We start from the raw sequence: 24055 nt of genomic DNA, 5'->3' as shown, positions 1-24055 counted from the left end.
TTTGTCTTTTTAAGTAGGATTACAATTTTCCTCAGAGATATTTCTCTAAGATTCTCTTCATGACAGAAGCACGAACTGCCAGATCCTACTAAATACACATTAATAATTCACAGTTTCAGTATGAGAGAATGTTACCACTTTTGGTGACAGTATAAATATTAAAACACTAAATAAATTTTAATGTCTACACCCAGCAGAGGATTTCACCGTTTTAATCATCAGGAAGGGAATATAGACCAAACATGTTAAATAAAACTCAGAACTCAGCTGCCACCGTGACCAATGTTTTCTTCATAGTTGGCTGCATGTATGGAGTGTGCTTTCTCCTTTAGCATCCATTCCAAAGGCCCTGACTCCTCTCATGAATGATATAGGAAACTGGGATGCTATTTTCAATTTTTACAGTTCTTTCAGCCTCAACCACCTAAAAGGTAGGATCTTCTGCACCTTAATCAGAGATGTCAGAGATTATGTGATTTATAACTAGCAGATTCATACTTATAATAGTCCTCTAGTAAATCACTATTTTATTGTTATTGTATTCTTTTTTGTTTTTGTTTTTCCCCGCCCCCGCCATCAGATTACCAGGAAAAGAAAGAGGAGGAGACTTGCCTGAAGCAAGTCACTATTAATGTGATCAGGATCTTCTAAATAATCAGGAAAACCATTAAAATTTGAAACATAAAAGTGGATTTTAAAAAGCTCTCTTTTGACTGTGTGAAAAACAGTTTTATTGACATAAATTCAGCGAAGGAACACTGATCCCCTATTTCAGTATTTACAATTTTAGATAGTAAAAAAGTCAAAGAAGCCCCCAAACCCTGACAATCACATTCATACACTTCCAAAACAATACTGGATTATACAAAAAGGTTTTGCAGAAAGTTTTCAAAACACATGTAAAAATATGTATCTCTTAAGTATAAAGCTCTTCATTATCAAGATTTTGGGGTTGAAATAATAATTTGTGACATGCAAAGTAGGTAAAGCAGGCTGAGTACAAAAATCACATTTTAATTGTATTGGATTAAATTATTCATTGTGAAATAATGGCAAACAACATTGGGCTATGTTTGATGTAAATGGAACATTTATGGAGATGGAAATAGATTAAGACCTGGGGGGATAAATATAAAAATTGATAAGCATATGAAGTAACTTATTAAAAATTCAATAGATCTGTTGATTATGGTGTGGAAGTACCTTAACAGAGAGAAAATGAAAGGCACTAAAGAACATTTTAACCTTAAAAAGAAACAGGTTAAAAGAAAGAGTGAGTAGAAATCAAAGTCAGGTAAGTTCAAATAGGCAAGAAGTTAGAATCTGTAAAAGTTCTGATGATTAATCAGTGGAAGGTACCAGTAAGAAAAGTTGAGAGCTTTTAAACCACTTGCTTGCTAGTGGGACAGTGACTCTAGCATGTGGATGAAAATTTGTGATCCATGTTAAGCAATTTGTCAGGCAGGATGATCTAATAATACCACTTCTGACATTAAAAAGTATCTATGAGTCATTTTTAACAGAACTGGTGGTAGAATTTGCTAGGAATAAATATTTCTCATTTTTTCTGGAAGAAGTTTGTTTCACCCTATCCTCTGTTTTGAGGGGTAAAGACACATTAACAGCCAACTAATTCTAATGTTAGTATTGATCAAATCCTCAATACTCCAGAAAAGCATGTACTTATATAACTAGCTTCAGAAATGGGCAGATGGCCATGTCCTGTTCACTATTTCAGAGCTGGTTGAACTGTATATGTCTTTTTGGTACCTCTTATATTTTTGATATGCAGTTTTAAAATGTTTATTTTGAATGTGTGTGAATGTGTAAGTGTGTGTATTTTAACAAGATTTAAAAAGCTTTAATAATTTGATAAATAACTTAGTTAAGCAATTTTTCCATAGGAGGGTAGAAAAAAGTTTGTTAAATTTTTCAGATAATTTATGAAGAATAATATAAAAGATTGCACTTCTCCGCGAGCAAGTTTGCCTTGTTTTCTTGAGTTACTAATGTTCTTCAGCTTCGTCCAAGCATCTGCTTTTAATTGTGAGAAAAGGCTTTCTATAGTTCAGTCACCTGCCTTCTATCTTCAATGTGTCATTCAGAAAGATTTGGAGATTTGCAGTAAAAAAAAAAAAGCACACTTTATTCAGCATAAAACAGAAAACATATTCAGGTGTCAGATCAGCTCTGAAATTTAATATGAGGATAATCATGAAAGGCAGTTTATGCCAGCAATATGTCAGGATGGTGAATCACTGATGTTTATAGCTGATATAATTCACATCAGTGCAGCTGTAATTTTCTTACTATATTAATCAGGACAAACTTGGTGCCTCAGAAGACTTGTGTTTCCTTCCTTATTTAGCTGTGTGTGTAAAATCCTCAAATGCAGTTATGTTAATTTTCCCACTTAAATTTCCTGTAATTTTGTTCTCCATTTCCAGTAAGCCAAGTATGGGAAAAGGATGGTATAAAAAGCATGGCAAACTACCGAAAATGTTTATATATTCAGATAAATTTTAAAATTAATGCCAATAGACACATAAACATATAAAGTAAAGGTACAGAAGGTATTTTGAAGTCTATTATTAATATAGGTTGCTCAAGCTGAGACTTGCATCCTGATGTGATTCCACTAAAGTTCTTCACACATACTCAAAACTGATTAGGAGACATAAGTAATGGATCTTTTTATGAATAGGTTAATGCTGCATCCAGGGAAAACTAGATTTTCAGCCAGGGTTTAGGCACGTTCCAGTTCCTGGAAAAAGTGCTAAACTGTTGAGTGTTACAGTTCTAAACAGTTGAAGTAATTTTCAGTCTTTGGTTTGCCTGCTGTTCTAAATTTAAGAGTATTTAATGCTTCCAAAGAAAAGAGGATCTGTTCCCACTCTAACTAGACTTACAGTTGTCTTATAAGATAAGAAAAATAGTGAAAGTCATAAATGGTCTCCATGTCTGCTGACATGGCATCAGTTATATGATAAACTTCTCAGGTGCTAGTATCGTTCATTACTGAAAGAAAGCTCCTAGCGAGGCCATTGAATTTCCATCACTGGTTCCTTATAAGCATAAGCTGTTGTGTAGCTGCTCCTGCCTTGCGTAGAGATACGCAGTAGATGACCACACTTCTGCCCCAATCATCCATCTTTTCTGTCAGTCTGTATATGATGTCAGTTCATTTCTCTCCAACATGTACATAGTGATACAATCCCTAATCTATGGTGGGGTAACTTGGATAAATTTAATAGGCCCTGAGTGTTAAAGATGATGTTCCTGTAACTGTACAGCACCATGTAAGAGTCTTTTTTGAAAGCAAAGAGATAGTGTTATTAGATGCACGACAACTGCCACTGTATAAAGGCTTGTTAATTTTTTATTTGGTTCAGAAAAGGAAGGTCAAACAATATTTGAAATTTAAAATTACTAAGTAAGGATTTTTCTGTTTCACTTTAACTTTTGAGAGGTTTCTTTTTAATTTTAAAGAAAAAGAAAACTTTTAAAACATTTTTTTATGCACTATTATGATAGTATAATCTTTCACATTTTGGGGAATAAATAAGTCAGTTGTGTTAGGCTGGGGCTGCCAATCTCAGAGTCTGATCCTGCTTCCTGGAAGTGATAACGAGATAAACACACAGAGGAAAAGAAAAATAAGAAAAGATACAGAAAATATATGTTTAAATGACTCCTGCAACATCACTGTTGGTTAAAGGTATCAGCTTTTCCTTCTATGAAACTGCTTTTGGCTGCCTGTCTGGTTATGAGACCAACAGTGTTGTTGCAACATCCTTGAAAGGCAAAGCCAAATTCAACTTCTAACACAAGGCAAAAGGAATGATGAAAAAAAAAAAAAAAAAAAAACAGAAATAGGGTGTGAAATATAAATATTGAATGAGGATACTTGGGAAAGACAAGTATACATCTTATATCCCAGATATTCAACATTTATCCAAAGTCTGAGAAGGTTTTCTTTCATTGACTTAGTCTGATCAGAGCATTTCTCAAGATTGGAGTGATGCATTTGTTCAGTATTTTATCCACTAATATGTTCTGATACATAATTTTTCTCTGATTTATCAATTTTATCTAATTTTCTGGTCACATGCTTTAATTATTTGAGGGTTTTGCCTGTCTTCCTTTCTGACTATTGTAATAATTGAATTTAACATAAGATGTTGCAGTTTTATTGCATAAAAAATTTAGAACTATGGGCTTTCATGCAACAGTGATTGCACTTTATTTTGACACTGGACCTGTGTACCATTCCTTATATGAAATGAATTCTTCCTTTCTCAGGGACAACTGTTCAAAATTTCCTTTGGTTCATTCTCTTCACAGTGGAGGTCTACATATTACTTACTCTCAACAGCAAAAGTGAACTCTGAAAATAGAAATATTATTTTCCTAGCAGTTTTTTATCTTGTTGTTTTGTGATAGGATCTTCTTTTCCATAGGTACTTTTGATTTTTTTTTCAGAACACTATTAGCCAGTATATGTAAGATATTATTTACACATTTGCTGATAAAAATTTGTGGACATATTGATATCCAACATAAATCCTTTCATTATGCAACCCTAATCTATTCTTAGCCTGCCATAATGTTTTAACAAGCTATTTGAATAAGTCAGAAATTCTGCTGAAAAAAAAAGAAAAAAGAAGAAAAAAATTACATGCAGTCATGTAAGTAATGCTTTTATTATAATGAATAATCAATTTAGTGGGTAATTTCCCAGCCTTTTATTTAGTCAGATTTAATTCTTATCCTTCCAATATTTCTGTCCTTCGTGAGGAAGACCTTTAAAATACCTTTTCCTGACTTTAAAACAAATGCAACTAAAGTTGAAAAAAAAAAACAAAAAAACAAAAAAAACCACAAAAACTTCACCATGTGAAAATTATAAGGACTTTTCTTCCACATAATTTCTCTGTCCATTTCTGTTATTGAGTCAGGTGGGTTTTTTTATCTTCTTTAAGAGGTACATAGCCTCTTGAAGAGGAAATAATATATCCTGTTCTCATTTCCCATGGCTAGTATCATAAAAACTCTTAACAGCTGGAAAAAGTTTGTGTACACCATGGGGATGGAGCATGTTCAGAATGAAATCTTCAAAATGGCAACAGCCAAATTATGCCCAGAATGTGTAAATTGTTCAGTAGTTCTTAACTTGTATTCTTTTTTTTTCAAGGGCAGCAAATGTTTCCTCCCATTCCTGAAGCAGTCATTGCTATTACAAAGAACAGAGGTCCCAGAGCAGCCCAAAGAACATTTTCAGAGGGTGGTTCCAGTTTTCTGTTTGTTTCATTGTTTTTAACATGGACAAACCAGTTTAATTTATTTTCTTAATTTACTTCACAGAACCAATTCAACTTTTTTAACTATAACATGAAAATCAAAATTATCCTCAGGCAGGCAACTAATGGAAAAAAAAAAAAAAAAAAAACAGCTACAATTATTTAAATTTGAGAACGCTGTAAACAGGGGCTCAGAATGAAAAGATATGATCACTCTTTAGCATTGCTATCTATTACTATGTTACTTTTTTGGGATCTGGTGTTACACATCTTCTAGCAAATAATGCCTCAAAGTTTGGAGAAGTACAAAACCTTAATAACTCTCCAAAGAGATGATCAGCACCTTTTTAAATCTCTGTAATTATATTAGCCTTTGATTTCTCTTTAGCAGAAAATAACCACCAATGCTTCTCTGGAAAGTACTAGAATAAATTATTTCCCCAAAACATTGGTCTGTTTTATGAAAATTTTGAAAATTTTCCTCATATTGCATTAAAATAAACACATTTCTGAGTGGAGGTCAATAAGAAATAGGCACAATTATGGCACTGGTTCAGGAGAAACCTGTGTTCAGACTCTTGTTCTGATTCAGTTGAGGGTCTTTGAGACTGCACCATCTTTTAATCAGGCAGAATAGGAAATTAATTTTCCTATTAAGACAGAATAGGAAAATAATCCGATCTTTCTGCTGTATCTAATATGTTACAGAGAATGAAGATTTCTGCTTCTCTCAAGCAGACAGATCTTTCTAATGGAAATTTAATTGAAACTAATTTTTCCCCTTGAGAAAAAAATATTTTCGTAAAATTTGGCCATTGAAAAACATTATGTCCAGTTTCAGTTTAGCTGGCATTCTGTGTTTATTTAAATGCATATGTATATGCATACACAGACACACACACATGCACACACACACATGCAATTTAAACATTTTTCTTACTTTTTTAACATTAAAATTCAGAAGGCCCCAAATAAGATGAGGTATATACCAACATATGCATGCTTGAGTGGGTCATTTTTCTTTATTACTTGATTAATGAGGATATGTTGGGGAAGTAATATCTTTTTTTCACTCTGGAGTGAATCTGTTCACTGCTGCCTGTAAATGCTTTTAGAACCATCTCCATAGCAACTAATGGTGATGCTCAAGCAAAATGTTCCCAAAGTTTCAGATAAAGAAGTAGATCATTCGAATCCCTTAGAAAGAAGGATGTATGTTTATGTAGATGGAGATGATAAGTGAAAAGAGACACAAACAGTAAAATAATCAGGGCAGTGATGCCAGCAGTCTCCTTGGAGTTATTGTGCTCATGAATTGATGGGAGAATGCTTTTTATCTTCAGAGAATTTATGTGTGAGGATTGAATCTTGGTTATGGTAGGACAGATTTGGTTTTGCAGGACTGTCTGGACTAGTCAACAAAGAAACCAGGTTTTGTTTGTTTTCTCATCTGTTTATTATTAAGAATTATTATAATTAATATCACAAACATTAATATTTACCTCATTTTAAGAGCTGAAATAAAATGATCTCAAAAATCAGTTTTGTCTGTTTAGGAATGCAAGTCTGATTAGGGTGGCTTTGAACATCTTACATGAATTGTTCATATCAAAAACTTCTTGGCAGTGTCACTAATATTTACAGTTCCACTGCCAAATTACTCTGTATATTACATGTAACTTTGCAGGTAAACCGACTTCCAGACAGTTCTTGAGCACCTCCTGGGTAAAAATCATGCCATGAGCATGAAACTGGTAGACCTTTCTTTGCTTTCTATTGCACAGAACTTTGTAGAATGGAAAAACTTAACTCTCACTGACTGTAGTAAAAGTTGAGGCACTCTTGCATTTTAGCATGTTTAAATAATAGCCAAAGTATGAATATTTGATGCATTCATCATACATAAAATGAAAAGACACAAGTAATCAAATCTGAGCAGTGCTGCTTCTGGAGAGGGCAGACTTTCAAGAGAGAAAAGATTACCACTGCAGAAGAGAAGGCGATGTCACTACTTAGTGATAAGAAGCCTTTTGCCTTAATTTGAAAGGACCTGCCTAATGAGCCATGCTTGGTTCCCTTAGACATATTTATTACTCTCACTTAACAGGGACATCATTATTAATTAGGCAAGCAGGAGTCATACCGTCCTGTCAGCAGAGATGCTGGATTACCCTGAAGCTGGGTGTAAGCCAAGGACTTTCCTCACAGCCCAACCATCAGCAAGACTACTTTCCTTCCAGTAGGGAATCAACATACTGCTACAAGTTTTGTGACTGTTCCTCTTCAGTGAATCTGTACTAATTCACATTGGGAACATCAGGGGCAAATGGTACAACTAATCATTAACGGTACGAAAGTTCTTAAAAAATCAACACGAAATTGGCTCGTGTCCATTATTGATGAGTAAGTGATTATAAAATACAGGGTCATAGCAGATTCTTAAATGGGTAGAATGACATTTTGTATTTTAGCTGAAATAATCATTTGGTAAAAGTTAATTATGAGGATTCTTGCTTAATCTAGACCTGTTTTTGAGACTCCTGACAAGTTTATCGTATATTTGCAGAGTCTTTTGGGCAATTCTGAGTTGGATTTCTAAGAAAAAAAATTGCTACCTCTACAAGGACATTTGGATAGCTATCTTATAGCTCTGCTTGCATATTATTTCCTTCAGTTATGCATTGTACAAAGGGAAACGTAGTTAGATCTATAAATTTGGAATACAGATTTCACTTTTTAAATGCCTGAGAATAAATGAAAAACTAAACAAAGATCTTGCAGAAAAAAAGTAGTAGAAGCAGTACTAAAGGGATCCTTGCCCCAAATTATCTTTACAAGTAGAATGAAATACCACTAAGAAGGAAAGGAATACCTCATATGTATGTCAGCAACTTTCTTAAAACTAAGGTACAACATTTAAATATATTTGACTTGAAATTTTCTTACCATGGATTTAAACATAGATATTGATATCAAAATCACAAATACATAGGTTAGAACTAGTCAAAAAATGAAATTATTATTCTGTGGAAAATTATTATTTCTGTGGAAATGTTGAATTTTGTTTTAATTTCAGATCAGAACTTCACAAAATGTAAATTCCAGTAATAAACTGGTACACTATATGTGTTGTTTGTCACGATATGATGTAGTAGTTGAAATAATCTAAAATTATTAAAATATTCCACTGAGGGGAAATGCTACTTAGTATTGATTCGATCTTTTCTAAATCAAAGAATGTTCTCATTTTCATATATAAATAACAAAAATATGTATTAATATTGTCGATCCTATTTAGCTCTTTTTTTACTTTTCATCCTCTAAGTTTGAAGTAATGCTTAGTAAAATCTAGTACAATTATTGCTCGCAATGTTGATAACAAAATACACAAGCTTTGATATAATCACTTCAAAGACCTTTCTGAGCTTTTTGTATTTTTTAAATGCATTTTAGCAGAGATCAATGTCAGTAAAACCTTTAACATTTAATTTTTCACAGTCTCCACAAGAACTCAAACCTTTTTTGTAGCCAGCATATTCTTCTCAATAGGAAAAAAACTTGTAAGAATGCGAGAGTCTAACAATGAAACTTAAAAGAATTAAACCTTAGCTGTGCCCAGCTAAATAGGGGTATGCATTCTGGAGTCTCACACTGCGCTAAGCTTCCTCCCATTAAAATATATTTAGTTTCTTCTGAGGTTGTAGCTATGACATTCTCTGTGAAAGATATGTCTTTCCCATAGGAGTTTTGTCAGACTCCATGCTGAATACCTCTATTTGGTTGTGGCTCAACAGACCTCTTCAGTCAGGTGTAGCTCTGGGAGGGTAATGAGTTTAAGACCCTGATTAATTCCTGTTAGACAAGAAGTGCTGTTATACTATAGAAAGTAGCTTCCCTTCCTTGGAGGAGTGAGGATCAGCCACTGCTTTTACTCATCCAGTTCCTCTTGATGCGGTTTGTATAGTCAGGTGCTAGATGGTCTGTTTTATGTTGCTACACATATCCACAACATTAAACATTTGTCACAGTGCTGCTGCTCTGTGAGCTTCAGGGCTGAGCTTGCAGTGGAGCATAGATGGCATTAACAACAGCGTAGACGTTATGACCTCTTTTTTGACTGCTGATCAAAACATGCTGTGAGTAAAATTGGCATTTTAGTTTTAGCCTGAGTGGAAAGAAAAAAAAAAGAAGGGGAAAAAAAAAAAATAAAGAGACAGAAGTATTTGTCATAAGACATAGGCTATTATTTAGCTACATCTGAGCAATCGTTAAATATTATATATTTATAACCTCATATCTATTATGTAGTGTTGTGTCGAAAGTAAAGCCAGAAATAACGTCCTCCTCCAGGTCCAAAGCCAACAACCTAACCAGTGACATCCACTATATTCTCTACTGGCAGTATGCAGCTACCAACAAATTTTGTGTTGAATTTTATAAGCCACCAGAAATATGCACTTGTTTTTTCTAGTCTCTATAGGGAAAATAGGACAGATGCTCTTTTCATACTGCTTAAATAAATCTCTTGTTTCCTTTGGCCAGCCTTCCAGAGTAGGGTGGGTGACTCAAATAGGTCGGACAAGCTATTTGTGTTCATCTCATGTGAATAGAAAGTGGACACCTTTTTTTATCTAACTTAAAAGTGTTCAGTTGATAGCATTTTTAAGAATTGATTTGTTAAAATGTTGGAAGTTATGCCAGATATGCTTTGTTGTTCTGTATCATTCTGCATATAGATGTCCTGTTTAAAATTAATTGAAAAGCCCATGTTTAGACCAAAACCCTAATTTTCAGTTCCTCAGCTCTCAGTAGTTTATACAGTGTTATATCATTAAAAATGCCATTTAAAAATGCTAGGTTTGAGGCATAGTTGGTTGCAATTAAAAATATTAATTGATGTATGCCAGATTATATAACTTCAGGTTTTCATCAGGACAGTGATCTACTGGACCGGCGGAAACATTGCTTCAGTGTCCAGTCTGAATCTGGAGAAGATCTTTACTTTTCTGTGGAACTAGAGTCTGACCTAACGCTATGGGAAAAAGCCTTCCAAACAGCAACTTTTTTAGAAGTTGAACGTATACAGGTGAGAACAACTGCCTTGATGATTACCTTTTGGTACATTAAGAAATTAGGTCTATATGAGATAATGATGCATTTCAAGAAATTTAAGAAATTCTCCGAGCTCCTGTAACTCTCAAATTATTACAAAAACCTATGTATGTAACTGCTTATAAACCTGTTTGGTGTTCCCAAACAGCTTGCAACCTAACATTCAGAAGAGATCACCTCAAATACAATCTTTGAGTTATTATGACTTGGTGATACGTATTTGTTAACAAAAGTTCATGGACAGAAGAGGAAAAACAATCTATAGATCAGGGACAAAACCAGCTGTTCAGATATTCTTACATAATGTCTCACGTGCTATTTTCTTTGTTATTGGATCACATAAGAGAACCTTGCAGGAATTAAATTGTCCTTATAATAATCAGGAATGACAGTACACTCAGTGAGAGTACTTACTGGATGCAAGCAAGAACAAAATTGTGCATCAGATATGTTATTCTTTTTTCACACATTTCTTGTTTTTCTGTGTATTTACTCAATTGTCAGATGACAGAACAGGAATGGATGACATTCAGGTACAGATTACTAGTGATTTTTTATAGCAGAATTACTTATCAGAATGTTTGAAGGTAGCTGTTTTTCTCACATGACTAAAAAGTCATGGTTTTTTGATTTAAAATAGAAGAAAAAATAACCACCACAATTATAATTCATCTAATCCTAGTTGTTATATTGATGTTCTAATAATAAGAAATGCATGTGGTTGGAACAGCTTTAATTGATGTTGCCATGAGTTATTCTGTGGACACACCTACAAAAGTCATGTTAGCATATTAGTGTGTGCAAGTATTGGCTAATGCTTACTTTCCCTGCACTCATTTTCTGCATCTTCTAGGGAATTCAAGCACTGACGGTTTTTTTATTTAGACAAATTGTTAGTTACTTATGTATTAGCTCTCTTCTGACCTATAGACCAACACATGTAGATGGACTGAATTAGTATATACTAATGATGATCCATCTTGCAAAAACTACAGTGCTGTCAGTTTTAATACATATTACCTTTGTTGGAGGAGTCAGAGAAGGTTCAACTTTTATCCTGAAATTCATGCAGTCTGCTACCCTTTACAGGAGCTATTCTTATCTTTTGAACTCTGATTATCATACTGAAACATATAAGTGTATTTTTTCTGTATAAAAATTACAACAATATATATCCTCTGCTAGTAAATATTTGAGATGATTTGTCTTTCTCATATAACTGACTGCAACACTGTTTATAGAAGCACTACTGTGTTATCAGTAAAAGGATATATGGTAATTTTCTTAAATAACTTTTAGCCCAGAAACTACTTCATATTTGATCTCTAATATTGATTCATACTGTAGCATTCCTAGTTTAGATATTTCTCTTGGGTTTTAGAATTACTTTTATTCAAAATTGGTCCCATATTTTCCAAACTGAATTTCCCTAATAATTTTAACCTCAGATTAGTTTTAACATTCCACCTTTCTTTTCACTCTACTGATGTTCAGAGTAGCGATTATGAACTCAAAGTGATAATTTTCTGAGATTGATTATAGCAGCTTTGTTAAGATGGACAAACAGGCTTCTCATGAAAGATTATTATTGTGGAACTCACACTTATTATTTCAACTTTTTTCCTGTATTTTCTTTCCTCTCTATATCTCAGTTTGGAAAAAAAAAAAAAAAAAAAAAAAAAAAAAATTTTTAATATAACTGGTCTTGGCCTCCTCATTTGTCTTTCAGCAGTACGTTACTGGTTTCATCCACCAATTTGCAGATTAAAATAAAATCTGGTTTGACTAAATAGTGCTATAATTTGTCTCTGACGAGTTCTTTCATTGCTCTGTGAGGAAAAAAAGTAACAGGTCCAAAATCGAGGTATCAACTGTACATTTTTTTCTAAAATTGTGGCTTATGTAATAATATTCATATGAATATTCATATTTCATGTGAATGATAATCCATCTGTGTGCAGGTTTGTCTTACTATGAAATCATATAATTTTGGAAATATAACTGCATTTTAAAACTGTCAGTTAAAATTATTAAAACGTGTTGTGTACTATTACATGATCATACAAATAATAGCAGTTACTCAAGGAGTATAAATTGGCATTAACCTCCATGAGAGATTAATCAGGGTCTTATTCTGATTTAATTCTAAAGAACACATCACAAATTGAAATATTTTTTAAACGTCTCACTGTAATTATGTGATAAATTCTGTTTAAGTCTAATTCATAGTTTCTGCCAGAGGTATATCTAAAACAAAATTTAGGCTTTTTTTTTTTTTTTTGTAAGGAAATAAATATATTAGAGTATTAGAGGAGAGATAGTCAAGGTGATAACAGTTTAGCAATAATATGTGGTATAATATTGTGGTGCCATTGTATCGTGTTACAGTCACTCTTTAGTTAATTTTCTTTAGAGTAATCAAACCAGGACAAGTAATAAGAGGTGCTAATCCATTTTCAGAATTATCTATTAAAAGAAAAAAAAAATAGTTGAAATGGAGGTCCTTTTATCTTTCTATCTCACAGCATTTTTATATGAAGAATCTGAGACTACTATAGCTTGCATAAAGGTGTGCAATTGTATATGCTTGTCAGGTTCCCTTTGTGTTCCTGCTACTTTATGTCAAAATTTTCACCACCTCCATCATGTTTTTTTTTTCTTGTTTGTATTGTAGTTAGTTCTCTAATATAAGGATTATTGTATAAGTTTCTTTGTGTTACAGAACTTCAACGTTTGTTTACTCTGAAGTTTAATTCGAATGTGAAAGTCTGAATTAAATCTTGGATTTATAGTATGGTTTCCCTTAGCTTCAGAGACAGTCTACACTAGGCTTACAACATATTATTCTTTCCATAATTTAAATTGTGTGTATTGAGGTAGTAGAATCTAAGGAACTACTTTGGGTTGTCTCCTTCGGCCCCCGCCTGACCAGCTGAATTATTCATAATCCTAATTTAAGATTCTGTATCCTGTGAGGGTACAAGAAATGAGTGCTGAAATATGTTCTGCTTCTTTTGGGAGAAGGATGCTTCAGTCCTGGTAAGGTTTTCATGAGCTTTATTTGAGAAATCAGCAACCCAAGCCAAACATCCACAGCATACGTTATTAATAGTCACTTTTCATGATTTAAAATGTTTGTTAAATGTATAAGGAATTTTAAATTATTGAGTCCCCTGGGAAGAATTCCTGCATTTTTGTTTTCTTCAAATGTCTGAATTAAAAGACAAATTAAAGAAAATAAAGATGAGAAAAATCTCAACAGAGTTAACGGGTGTCTGAAAATTCACATTCCTATTCTGACCTGTGACCAGGATCATGTGCAAGTGCATACAACCCACACATAAAGCAAGGCACATTCTTTGCCAGAGAAACTAAAATCTTGTTGTCCAGGGATCCAGTTTGTTATTCTCACTTTTCTGCTTCTCTGAATTGTTTTTAACATCATGGACTACATGGTCCAAGGACACAGACTGGTCTCACATAAAAGTAAAGAATAAGTAAAGAATCAACTACTACTGGTGGTCTGCACCTTACGGTGCAATTTCTTCCTGCGGGTAACCACACTGAGCTGAACTAGATGATATTTCTCCACAAACTGCCTGCTGCCTTTTGCAGGAAAAGCCTTCGGTCTGGGAAGCAGGTTGCTTTTTCCGTGCAGTATTGAACCAAGACTGATATGCCCTGTTTCTCATAAATCTTAACTTCTCAGTGAGGCTTAATTAGCCCAGACACAGTGCTGTGCTTAAGCAGAGGTGGCTGTGCCACCGCAGTGTGGTGCTGCAATGTGCACTGTAGGCTGACCTCTGGTGTTGAGGTTGGAGGTCAGATGAGTTAGATGGCAATACATATTTTAAATCTGATATACAATCTCCTTGCCAAATTTTAATTCTCACTAAAGGCACTATGTCTGTTCGAGATGTCTTAAGAGAACTACAAATAAAAATGTGGTTTGTATCTTGTAGGAAGTTAGCAAGATAATTCTACAAAACTGTACCTTTTTTTGCTTTGCATGCAAATCCTGAACATTTTTGCATATGTGAAATCATTAAATAGCAAGTCACTGTGAAATATATTACTTTACACTCCTTTTTCTACTAATGAGGTGTTGCCAAAGGCAGTATCCTCTCCTTTTCTAACATCACTGATTTACAATCAAAGTTTACATATTCGTAGTAGTTTTGTGGTATAACTGCTTCAAAAAAAAAGCCACTTTTATTTGCTAATGTAAACACAAAAATCAATTGACTGCAACATTGCAGAGCTGAATCATTGATTTTGTAATTAAAAATTCTGGGGCTTTATGCCTTAATAGTTATAATGATTAAGTGCACCTTTATACTGTATGGATTCAGGTTTTATACGTGTAGTGAAGTACATAAAGTTCTTCCAGTGTTGGAAGCTACAAGAATAGACCAGTTGCTGATTTCCACCTCAACAGCAGCAGTAGGAAACCTTTCATTTACTGATGCACAGTTATAGTTTATGAACACCTTTGGTGGATCACATAGTAGCACATGATTTACCGTTACTCAGCAATTATGCAAAATCATCTTGTAAGGCACGTATCATGGATTATGTTTACATCCGAGTTATAGATGGCCATGCTTTCTCTATAGACTGGCTTAAACACTGCACTTGTGCCCCACTGATAACTGAGAGTGTCCTTCAGCTTCAGTGATGGGTATCACTGTGTTTGAAACCTGGATTCTAGAGCTCCAAGGTGTGTGCACAAAGATTAACCAGTAACTGTTGGTATTTGAAGAATATAACTATATTTCATTTAATCTGGAAGGTAAAATTTCTATAAAATAAGAATGTTTTCTTTAAAGAACTTAGATTTGGAAATGTTTTAATTTTTTTACATATTTTGTGATGAAAAATACAAGTTTGTCAGTTTGTACCTGAAGTCAGGTACAGGAATACAGTACAGTTCAGGCACAGCAATAGTTTTGAGACTGAAAACAGCACTAATAGATGTCTCACAACATTGAAGTGTGATGTTATGGAAATAAATAGATGCATAGATTTAAAAATCATAGAAAGTCTTTCAGGAGTTCTCATCTAAACCTTTGAGATATATTGGTCCACCAGCTGAAGCAAAAAATGTTTTTCATATGATTGTGTCAGTTGCTACATGGTATGAAATATTAACTTTTTACTGTTGTGTGATAACACAAAAACACAATAGACAGCATACCAAAGAGATACTTTACAAATACATTTGTATTTTTCTTAAAAAGCTTAAAGGAATATACTAATCTTAGAAGAAGTTACTGGGTACCAAAACAAATAAGAGAGTTTGAAAATAATGAAACTTCCCTTTTAGCAGTTGTCATGGTAAACCACTGAGGCAGTTCTGATTCTGATTTATTTTTTCCCTAATGGAAGCAAAGCCTCTTTTTACAATACTTAGAAAACTTAATCACTAATACAAGTCCTTTGATTTGAAATACATTGGGAATAAATTGACCTACTTATGCACAAATTGCTTATTTCTGGTAATAAATTTGAGATGTAGAAGCATCAGAATAAAGACACAGAAATACTGGTCCTAGAAAGAATTTGAAGAAATGTGTTCTGTGTTAACCATCTTCTCTGATTTTTCTTTTACAGTGCAAGACGTATGCCTGTGTTTTGGAGAGTCATCTGATGGGGCTTACCATCGACTTTAGCATGGGCTTTGTCTGTTTTGATGCTGCCACAAAGGTAAAGTTCTAAGACTTGTTTCCATCACATTATATTATTATTATTATTCCTTATTATTCCTTATTATTCCTTATTATTTCTTATATTTTGGGATAAGTAGTACATCCTTAAAATGTACTTCTTTTTATTATTGCAACAGATCATCTCTTGTCAAATATCTCGTGCTTTAGTTTAAACTCAGGGATGATTTCTAAATGATGTGAGAAGTTGTATTCTATTATGTGCTTGCTATTGAAAAGTCAATACCAATATCAGTCTGAAACAAGCGTCAAGTCTTCATTCTTCTAATTTCACATGAAAGCCCAGACTGATTCAGTTTGATGTTTCTTTTGCTGGTGCATCTTTGGTTTTGAGAGGAAATAATCTTCTTCGTTTCAGGCTGATCCGTGACCTTTGAAAAGAACCTGCCTTTCTTTTCTCCTGTTTCATGGGTGGGAGTGTGTGTTATTACAGCTATTTTCAGTTTATGTTTTAGATACTTTGGTTCCGGTGTCAGTAAAAAGAGAATTCAGCTATGGTCTGTATGTCTCATGCTTTTCCCATCAGCTTTAAAAAGCTCAGTACAACTGATGAAATAGTGCGTTAAGTGAATTAACTTTGAAAAGTGAATGATATGGCATCAATTTCCAGATTATATTAACGCAAGTCCAAATCTCAGTAAAATCATTGAAGGCCTGTGTATGTTTGCATTTGCACTAAGTGCTAACAAGTACTGAAATGTAAGCAGGATTTATTGCTACTACTTTACACTGTTGTTTTGGGAGAATGTGAAATATTTTCTCCGAGTTCCACATCTCTTCCATAGCGATTTTCCTTTGAGGTGCTGCAACATTGCCACCAGCAAATGCTGACAATGCCCTTTTATCTCCAGAATATGCTCTTGTCCTCTATCTAAAGTCAACCCTTCCTACTACTTTGCTTCCACCTGATTCTGATTGAACCCTTTAATTCATCCCACTCCATTCTACTATTTGCACGAGGTGTGGTGAATTTGAAATTCAAATACTTGTGTATACATATTTCTTTTTTTGGTAGGCAAATAGTCTTGTATGATTCATCAGTGAAATATATGACTGTCAACTTAGGAGTGTTACACAAAAAAAACAGTGCAACATAATTAGAATAGAGTGGCTAAGAAAAAAATGTGTATGTTTCCCTCTATCCTCCAATAATGTAATAGCAATGTTTTTGTATAAAGGTAATTTGCATCTCCTTCAAAGATCTTGCACATCTCTGGTTCCCAAAAGATTTCAGATCATTTTCAGAGCCATTATATGCAATACAAGCATACACCAAATTTCAGATAGTAAAGCACAAGCACAACTACCCTCATAGATGCTACCATGGCTGAAAGATGTGATACCCTTTTGGTATGTTCTTAGAATATGTACAGCAGATTTCCACGTATAGAAAAAAGCTCTAGTAGAGATATAACTGCACTATCTTGCTTTCTCAAGTAAGTCATTGTTCCTTTCCAGATGTGCAAAATTTCTGGAGACATCATCTTGTTGAACAATATTACTTATAAAACAGCTTCTTCTTTGCCCTCACAAATAGATATTTATTTTTCTTTTCCCTTGACAGCAATGAGCAGAAAAATATTTCAAGTATTAAAATTGACTACTGAAACACTAAGACAGTTGTTAGCATTGCCAGAAGATTTGCCTTCAGCTCTTCTTTCCAATTCCTGCTGCCCCATGTTCCCTACCAGGTTACATAAGTAGTACTAAAAATACATTGTAAACTCCACACTAAAACAGGTGCAGCAAAAATTAGCATCTAACTTCCATTTTAAACCAGAAGAGTCCTGACTAGGTAGGTTGGGAACCTGCTCAAACAAACCACAATGCACAACCAAGTAGCAGAAGATCCACAATGCAAACCCTCTCAAGTGAATCTTTGATGACTTGATGACAACCAGTATGAAAGTGTAGCAAAAGTGTGAAGGAATTTCTTTCAGGAAGGGAAGGGCTTCATAGGCATTATATGGACAGAAGAGACAAGTGTAGAGTTCCTCATGAACTGGAGGAAGGATGTTTTTATTGCTGTGCATAGACTGTAACTAGAGAAAGTGTAGTACATTTTGCATCATCTGCAACCGACATACTGTCCTGCTCCTCCTCCTTCTCTCCTGACATCTTTTCTGTGGGTAGTGGCCCACAAAACATTTAGATCAGCCTTAGAAATCTATCAGTTGGTACCACTCATTCACCACGCTTACTTACAGGCTGCAAGGGAGAGCAAGCGGCACCTGCTGATCTGTCAAATCTACCACCAACTAACTCCCTGCTGTGTCATTCTGGTCCTCAAGGCTCCTGATAATACTCAGGAGCTGCATGCTGTGGCAGAAGTGATACCCCCTGAAAAAATACTCTTTCCCATTTTTCAGTGCTACACTTAACTCCTAGTTTCCCTTACACCTTTTCAACTTGCACTGTCCACGTTATCTCTGTATTTCTTAAACTTTCTGTGCTTTCATTTTAGACTGATAAAATAAAATTTGCCTTAATTCTTACTGATTTTTCTTCTAAAGTGGGTTTTATTTTCCTGAATGGAGGGACGGACTGTGCTGGTAAAGCTCAGGAGTCAGTACCCAGAGAATTGTGAAGGTATTATGGTTTGTTTCATTTTTCTTTCATACAGAAATACAGGCAAGCAGAGAGTACTGTTTAAGATAAAGGCACTGTGTTAAAAATAACTGATATATTAGCGTGCACACCAGAGATGTGATACATACTAATCCATTCAGTAGTCATGGAGAACCTGTACGTTGCAAATTCAAGAAAATAAATGGATAGCAGTAACTGAGATGAGTAAACTCATTACAGACTTATAATATGAAGTAATTAAGACATTTTTTTTTCTTTCTTGGTTACAAATCTAGACCTCCCAAAGTGGAGCATTTAAAGCATAAAGTCCACAAGAATCATAAACCTTTTAGTTCTATAAGCAATATGCAAAAGCTTCTTGGAGAATCTTCTTCTGGGAATTGTCATTAAGAGCTATGTGTCACATATGCTACTCATACTGTCTTGTAGGTCTTCCGATCACTGTTCACTAGACTTTGGGAAAACTCCATTCATCTCACATACGCTTCATTGAACTATATAATACAACTCTTTTGGTGCCCCAAAACTCATTATAATCTTTTATTGCCAGATAAAAAGCACATCATCTAGAAATAAAGGAAGTCTTAACAAAACCAAAAAAGACTGTGCAGCTCTCTTCAAATTTAGGGTTTTTTACATACAAATGCAGATACACATTTTTGTGACTTGAATGGAAGTTTTACATAAGCAAAACAAATTAGAAACTCTCCAATTTTTCTAATCCAGTGGTGCAGTATTTATGTTATGAACAGATTCCTTAAAAAACTGTTTCCAGGCTTCTGATATATTGTCACTTAAATTGCATAAGAAAACTACTGCATAACATTCATAAAACAAGATTTTACATAGAAAATGTTTACATATAAAAGAAGTAAAAATATTATTTTTGACTTTTCTGCTTATTATTTTGAGGCAGATTGTGTTACCTTAAAACTTTCAGTGCTGTAAGCAGAATGCATTTAATATCTTCAGGAACCTACCTGCAGTGTTTCACCTTAATTAATTTCTATGTTAGAATGAAGTATAGCAACATGGATAAAAAAGAGGACATCCTGTTCTGTTAGGTAATCAGGCATTAGGCAGTGTGGAATGATAAGGATGGCTCTAATGCAATTGTATTAGAAGAGAAGGGAAACAATACTGTACAAGGCAACATAATCTGTTGCTAAGTGGCTGCTAGACTTGAAATTGTCTAACAAACCACAGGATGAAAACTTCTCTCAAACCTGCCCTAAGTGTGTCAACCACATTTTAACGAGCACCTAAATAGGAAAACCTACTCTTCATCATTTTATGGAAAGATAAAGATTGTGATTCTCTCAGATAAAAATTTATTCAGATATCTCAATTATGATGATGGCAGGTATATATTGTGTCTGTGCTGGTAATGTTCTTCAACTACTGCTATATTCACATAAATCGAAACATAAGCTAGAAATGTTTAGTCACATAAGATAAAAGTATTATTTCTCCACCTAATGAAGGAGTTCATATGAAGCAGGAGTTCAAAATCTCTTTTCCAAGAAAGATCTGAAAAAACAATGAAAAATGGAAAATACTTTGCAGGACAAGGAAAACATGAAAAACATTTAAATTGAATGATCTATACCTTAATAATATTTACATATACATTTGTGCATTAAGACATTCCTAGCAACTGTCACATGAATTAACAAACTCAGTATTAAAGACAAAAACGCTATTTAAAATGTTATACTCTTCATGAAAAAAAATATTTGCATCTAATTCTTTATAAATTGTATGAATTTTTACAATCACTATTTGAAAAACAATTGTAAACTATTATCTTTCCACTTCCAGTGATGGGACATCCACAACTTCTTGGAGTAACCTGTTGCAGTGTCTCACCACTTTCATCATAAAAAATTTCTTCCTTATGTCAAATTTAAACCTCCTTTACTCTTTTATTTAAAAAAAAAAAAACATTTCCCCTTCTTCTGTCACTTCTATTAATTTCACTTCTATTAATAGTAATATTAATTTATATTATTAAATATAATATAAATTCACTTCTATTAATTTGTCACTACTTATACCAAATTCAACCACTCTTTTTTGGATAAATCTTTACTCAAAACCATATTCTATAGACTTCATAGTTCCGTGTCAGGTAATTCATTCAGTTCGTCTCTCATTTCTCCCAGAATAACACTGCAGATGCAAAATCTTTTAATGAATTCAAAGGGGGTCTTGGAAATGTACTTGGAGGACAGATATAATGAATATAATAATAATAATAATAATAATAATAATAATAATAATAATAATAATAATAATAATTTGTGAATTGTGAATTATTAATTATTAATTATTAATTATTAATTATGCCATTTTCATGTTTCCCAGAACACAAAGCTCACGTAGTAGTTTCTGAGGACACCTGAATAGTCCTCTCTTACGTTTTGATGCAGTGGGGTCTTCACTAAATCTTCAGGCAATTTCTATTTTATACTTAACACTGTGCTCATGATATTTTAAGTTTTCTTTCTTAATCACTACTGAATTGACTGTGAACTGTTTTTAATAGTGAATAACATTAACAACCTGAAGTGAAGCCAAGTTCCTCAGCTCATGATTTTAACAGTTGTTCAGCTATTCCAATATTCAAGTTATTTAAGCAATGAAACAATATTTAAATTGTTTTTTCCTCTTACATTTTAAGTTAACAGATTTTTTTTCTAACATGCCTGACTAATTGCATTAAAAATTTCACGCATCTTTTAAAACCCAAACTCACTACCAATGTTCATAAACAAGTTTATAGAGGGTGATGACTCTCATTATGCTTATGGTTTCCAGACAAAAGCCATACAACCCTAGGTGTCTTGTTTCCTTGTTTACTGTCATTTAATCTTTATATAATACTTAACTATATAAGTCAAAATTAGTGATTAAAAACTATTATCTGTGATAAATGTATTTCAAGTCAAACATATAGTTTGATAAAAACTATATTGTTTCTGTGTCTGCACAGACCTATGATAAATATGAGTACACAAAGTATTAAACTGAGTTCTTCAGATCAAATCTGTACAGGGATGTGATTATAACAGCCCTGCAATAAATCATAGATATTTCTGCTGCATATCCCCTGCTTTCTCTTACTCATTTTCTGACTGATAGCTCATAGATCCAACAGTTGTTTATAATTTAAAGCATTTGGTATGTTGTTTTATAACAAACCATTTTGATTTCCTGAAAGGAGAATGAACAGTTTATAAGACTGCCTAGTTAAATCAGATCCTTCCAACATTTTAGAAAATAATTTTTTAATTCAACTAAACAGTTTGTAAAATACCAGTGTAATTACAGACAAAAATATTTCTCTCCCTGTACATTAAAAAATAGTAACGTGTATACTTGTGCTCTTCTTCTGTAGCGCTCTCTTGAGCCAAAGCTCCAGTGCAAGATGTCATCATTTTTTCGTATTAATGATGTATAGTTTGAAAGAGAACTGTGATGTGCAGGCCAAGCAGACATTGTTAAATGTTGGACTATGATTAATTTCTATCATGTAGTCATTTGCAGTAGTGATCTACTGTGTGAAAAGGCCACCTGCCTTCTGTGTTGGCATACATGGATATATAATCTGGTCATTAGTGAGTGTCCCCACAGCATCTCTTCCACTGGGGACTTATTCAAAAAATATCCACCAGCTTTAATGCAATTTCATTTACTTACATTATTTGAAATACAGGGTGTCAAATAATATCTTTTTACTGAACTTGCTGTTCTACTAGCAGTGAATTTAATTAGTCTTTCTGAATACCATTTAGATATTTTTCTTTCTTTTGGCTGCCTAATCAAGTTTTCCAGATTCTGTTTCGTTACTCCTTTCACTACAAAGTGTCATAGTATACAGCATCTACTTCAGATGTAATTTTTCTTTTGAGATGTTTCAGATGCTAAATGTTCCTTTTTTTTTTTAATTATGAAAATTCTAAAAAGGTGCAAAAGTTCTGTTGCAGGTGTTAGAAGTTATAAACCAAATTTCACCCTGGGTCATTTTTGCAATACTGTGTATCAATGTCTGCTGTGGAAGACATTTTTCCCAACTCCCGCACAATTACAGCACATCAGTTCAGGTCCTACATTTGTCAAATTTCAGCTAGTGTATATAGAAGTGAATGTTTTATCTTTTGTGGATGATTTAGGTGTGGACACACACATGTATTATGATAAGCATTTATAAATAAGGCTTTGCAGCCAGTGTAGCCACCTGAAAAATTAAGGACGGAGACTGATCGATTAAAAAGCGTAGCAAGATGTGTACAGAATTTCATGTAACTACTATTCTAAAAGTGATCCAATGTATAAAACTACTTAAGTGGCACTCAATAACTTACTTTTAACATGCTTTTCTTTTAACTGTCTTCAAGTGTATGGGTGTATATGCCTAGACATGTTATATATGTTTCTGTTTATACTGACACATTCGTTAAAATTGTTTCTATAATGTGCATATTTGCATCATAGCTTGTACAAACAATATACGTATGTGCTTGTGTGAGTATACATTGCAATATACCTACCCATGCAAAACGTTATGCTTGTACTCCATCATATTTACTGCTCATTAAAGCGGCAGTCAAAAATATATATGTCAGAAGAGAAAAAAAATCATCCCTTATAGGACTTTAAATTAATGTGCTGCTGAATTATACAGTGATGCGAGAACAAAGTAACAAAAGGCTCCGTAACGGCCCACAAGGTGCATTTCAACAAAGCTCAGTGTACCTGTCATCTGTCCTCTCACAAGGCACCTTGAGCACTTCATCAAAAAAGAGAATACACTGTAAACAATAAATAACAATGCAAATATCTTTAATTTGTTTTGCATACCAAAAGGCTACTAAATAACTCAGAACAGAATTTCTCTTAAATTCTTTGGGAACAAACTCCATGTTTTCTAGGAATACATACCTTAAGGTCTGTCTCTTCATGCAGCTAATACACATAGAACATACTGAAATAAAACAGCATGTAAAAACCCCTGATATCCAAAATTAAGTAATAGAGAAGGCAGAAGAAAGCCAGGCTCACATCAAGGTGAAGATTTGCTAATGTAACAAATATTCTTGTGAACAAATATTCATTCCATGCTTAGAAACTGAAATGTTGAACAAATAGCTGTTATATCTTTAATATAGGCTGTCAAGCATGGTTTGTACAGTCTCATGTACTGTGGCTAGAAATAAACAAATGTTCATAGGTCATCCATCTGTGCTAAGTAAATAAACTGTAGTCTTTTAACATTCGATGTAACTTCAATGATGGAAAAGAGTAGTTATTTTATTAGGGCTGACT

The 24055-nt window shown here is 33.6% G+C and overlaps 1 protein-coding gene across 5 annotated transcripts in view; it reads left to right on the top strand.

Annotated features, from left to right (window-relative positions):
• Positions 1-24055, top strand: part of SNTG1 (syntrophin gamma 1) — a 347402-nt gene that overhangs the window by 302082 nt on the left and 21265 nt on the right. For all 5 annotated transcript variants that reach the window (XM_033001088.2, XM_033001087.2, XM_033001090.2 and 2 more), the window contains 2 exons: positions 10234-10386; positions 16026-16118. In XM_033001088.2, coding sequence (XP_032856979.2) covers positions 10234-10386; positions 16026-16118 — 246 coding nt within the window. The remainder of the gene's footprint in view (positions 1-10233; positions 10387-16025; positions 16119-24055) is intronic.

This window comes from Tyto alba, unplaced genomic scaffold, assembly GCF_018691265.1.
Source record: "Tyto alba isolate M040663 unplaced genomic scaffold, T.alba_DEE_v4.0 Super-Scaffold_27, whole genome shotgun sequence".
Classification (NCBI taxonomy): Eukaryota; Metazoa; Chordata; class Aves; order Strigiformes; family Tytonidae; genus Tyto; species Tyto alba.
The sequence above is the reverse complement of the archived record's forward strand: the minus strand, read 5'-3'. Positions and strand labels throughout refer to the sequence as shown.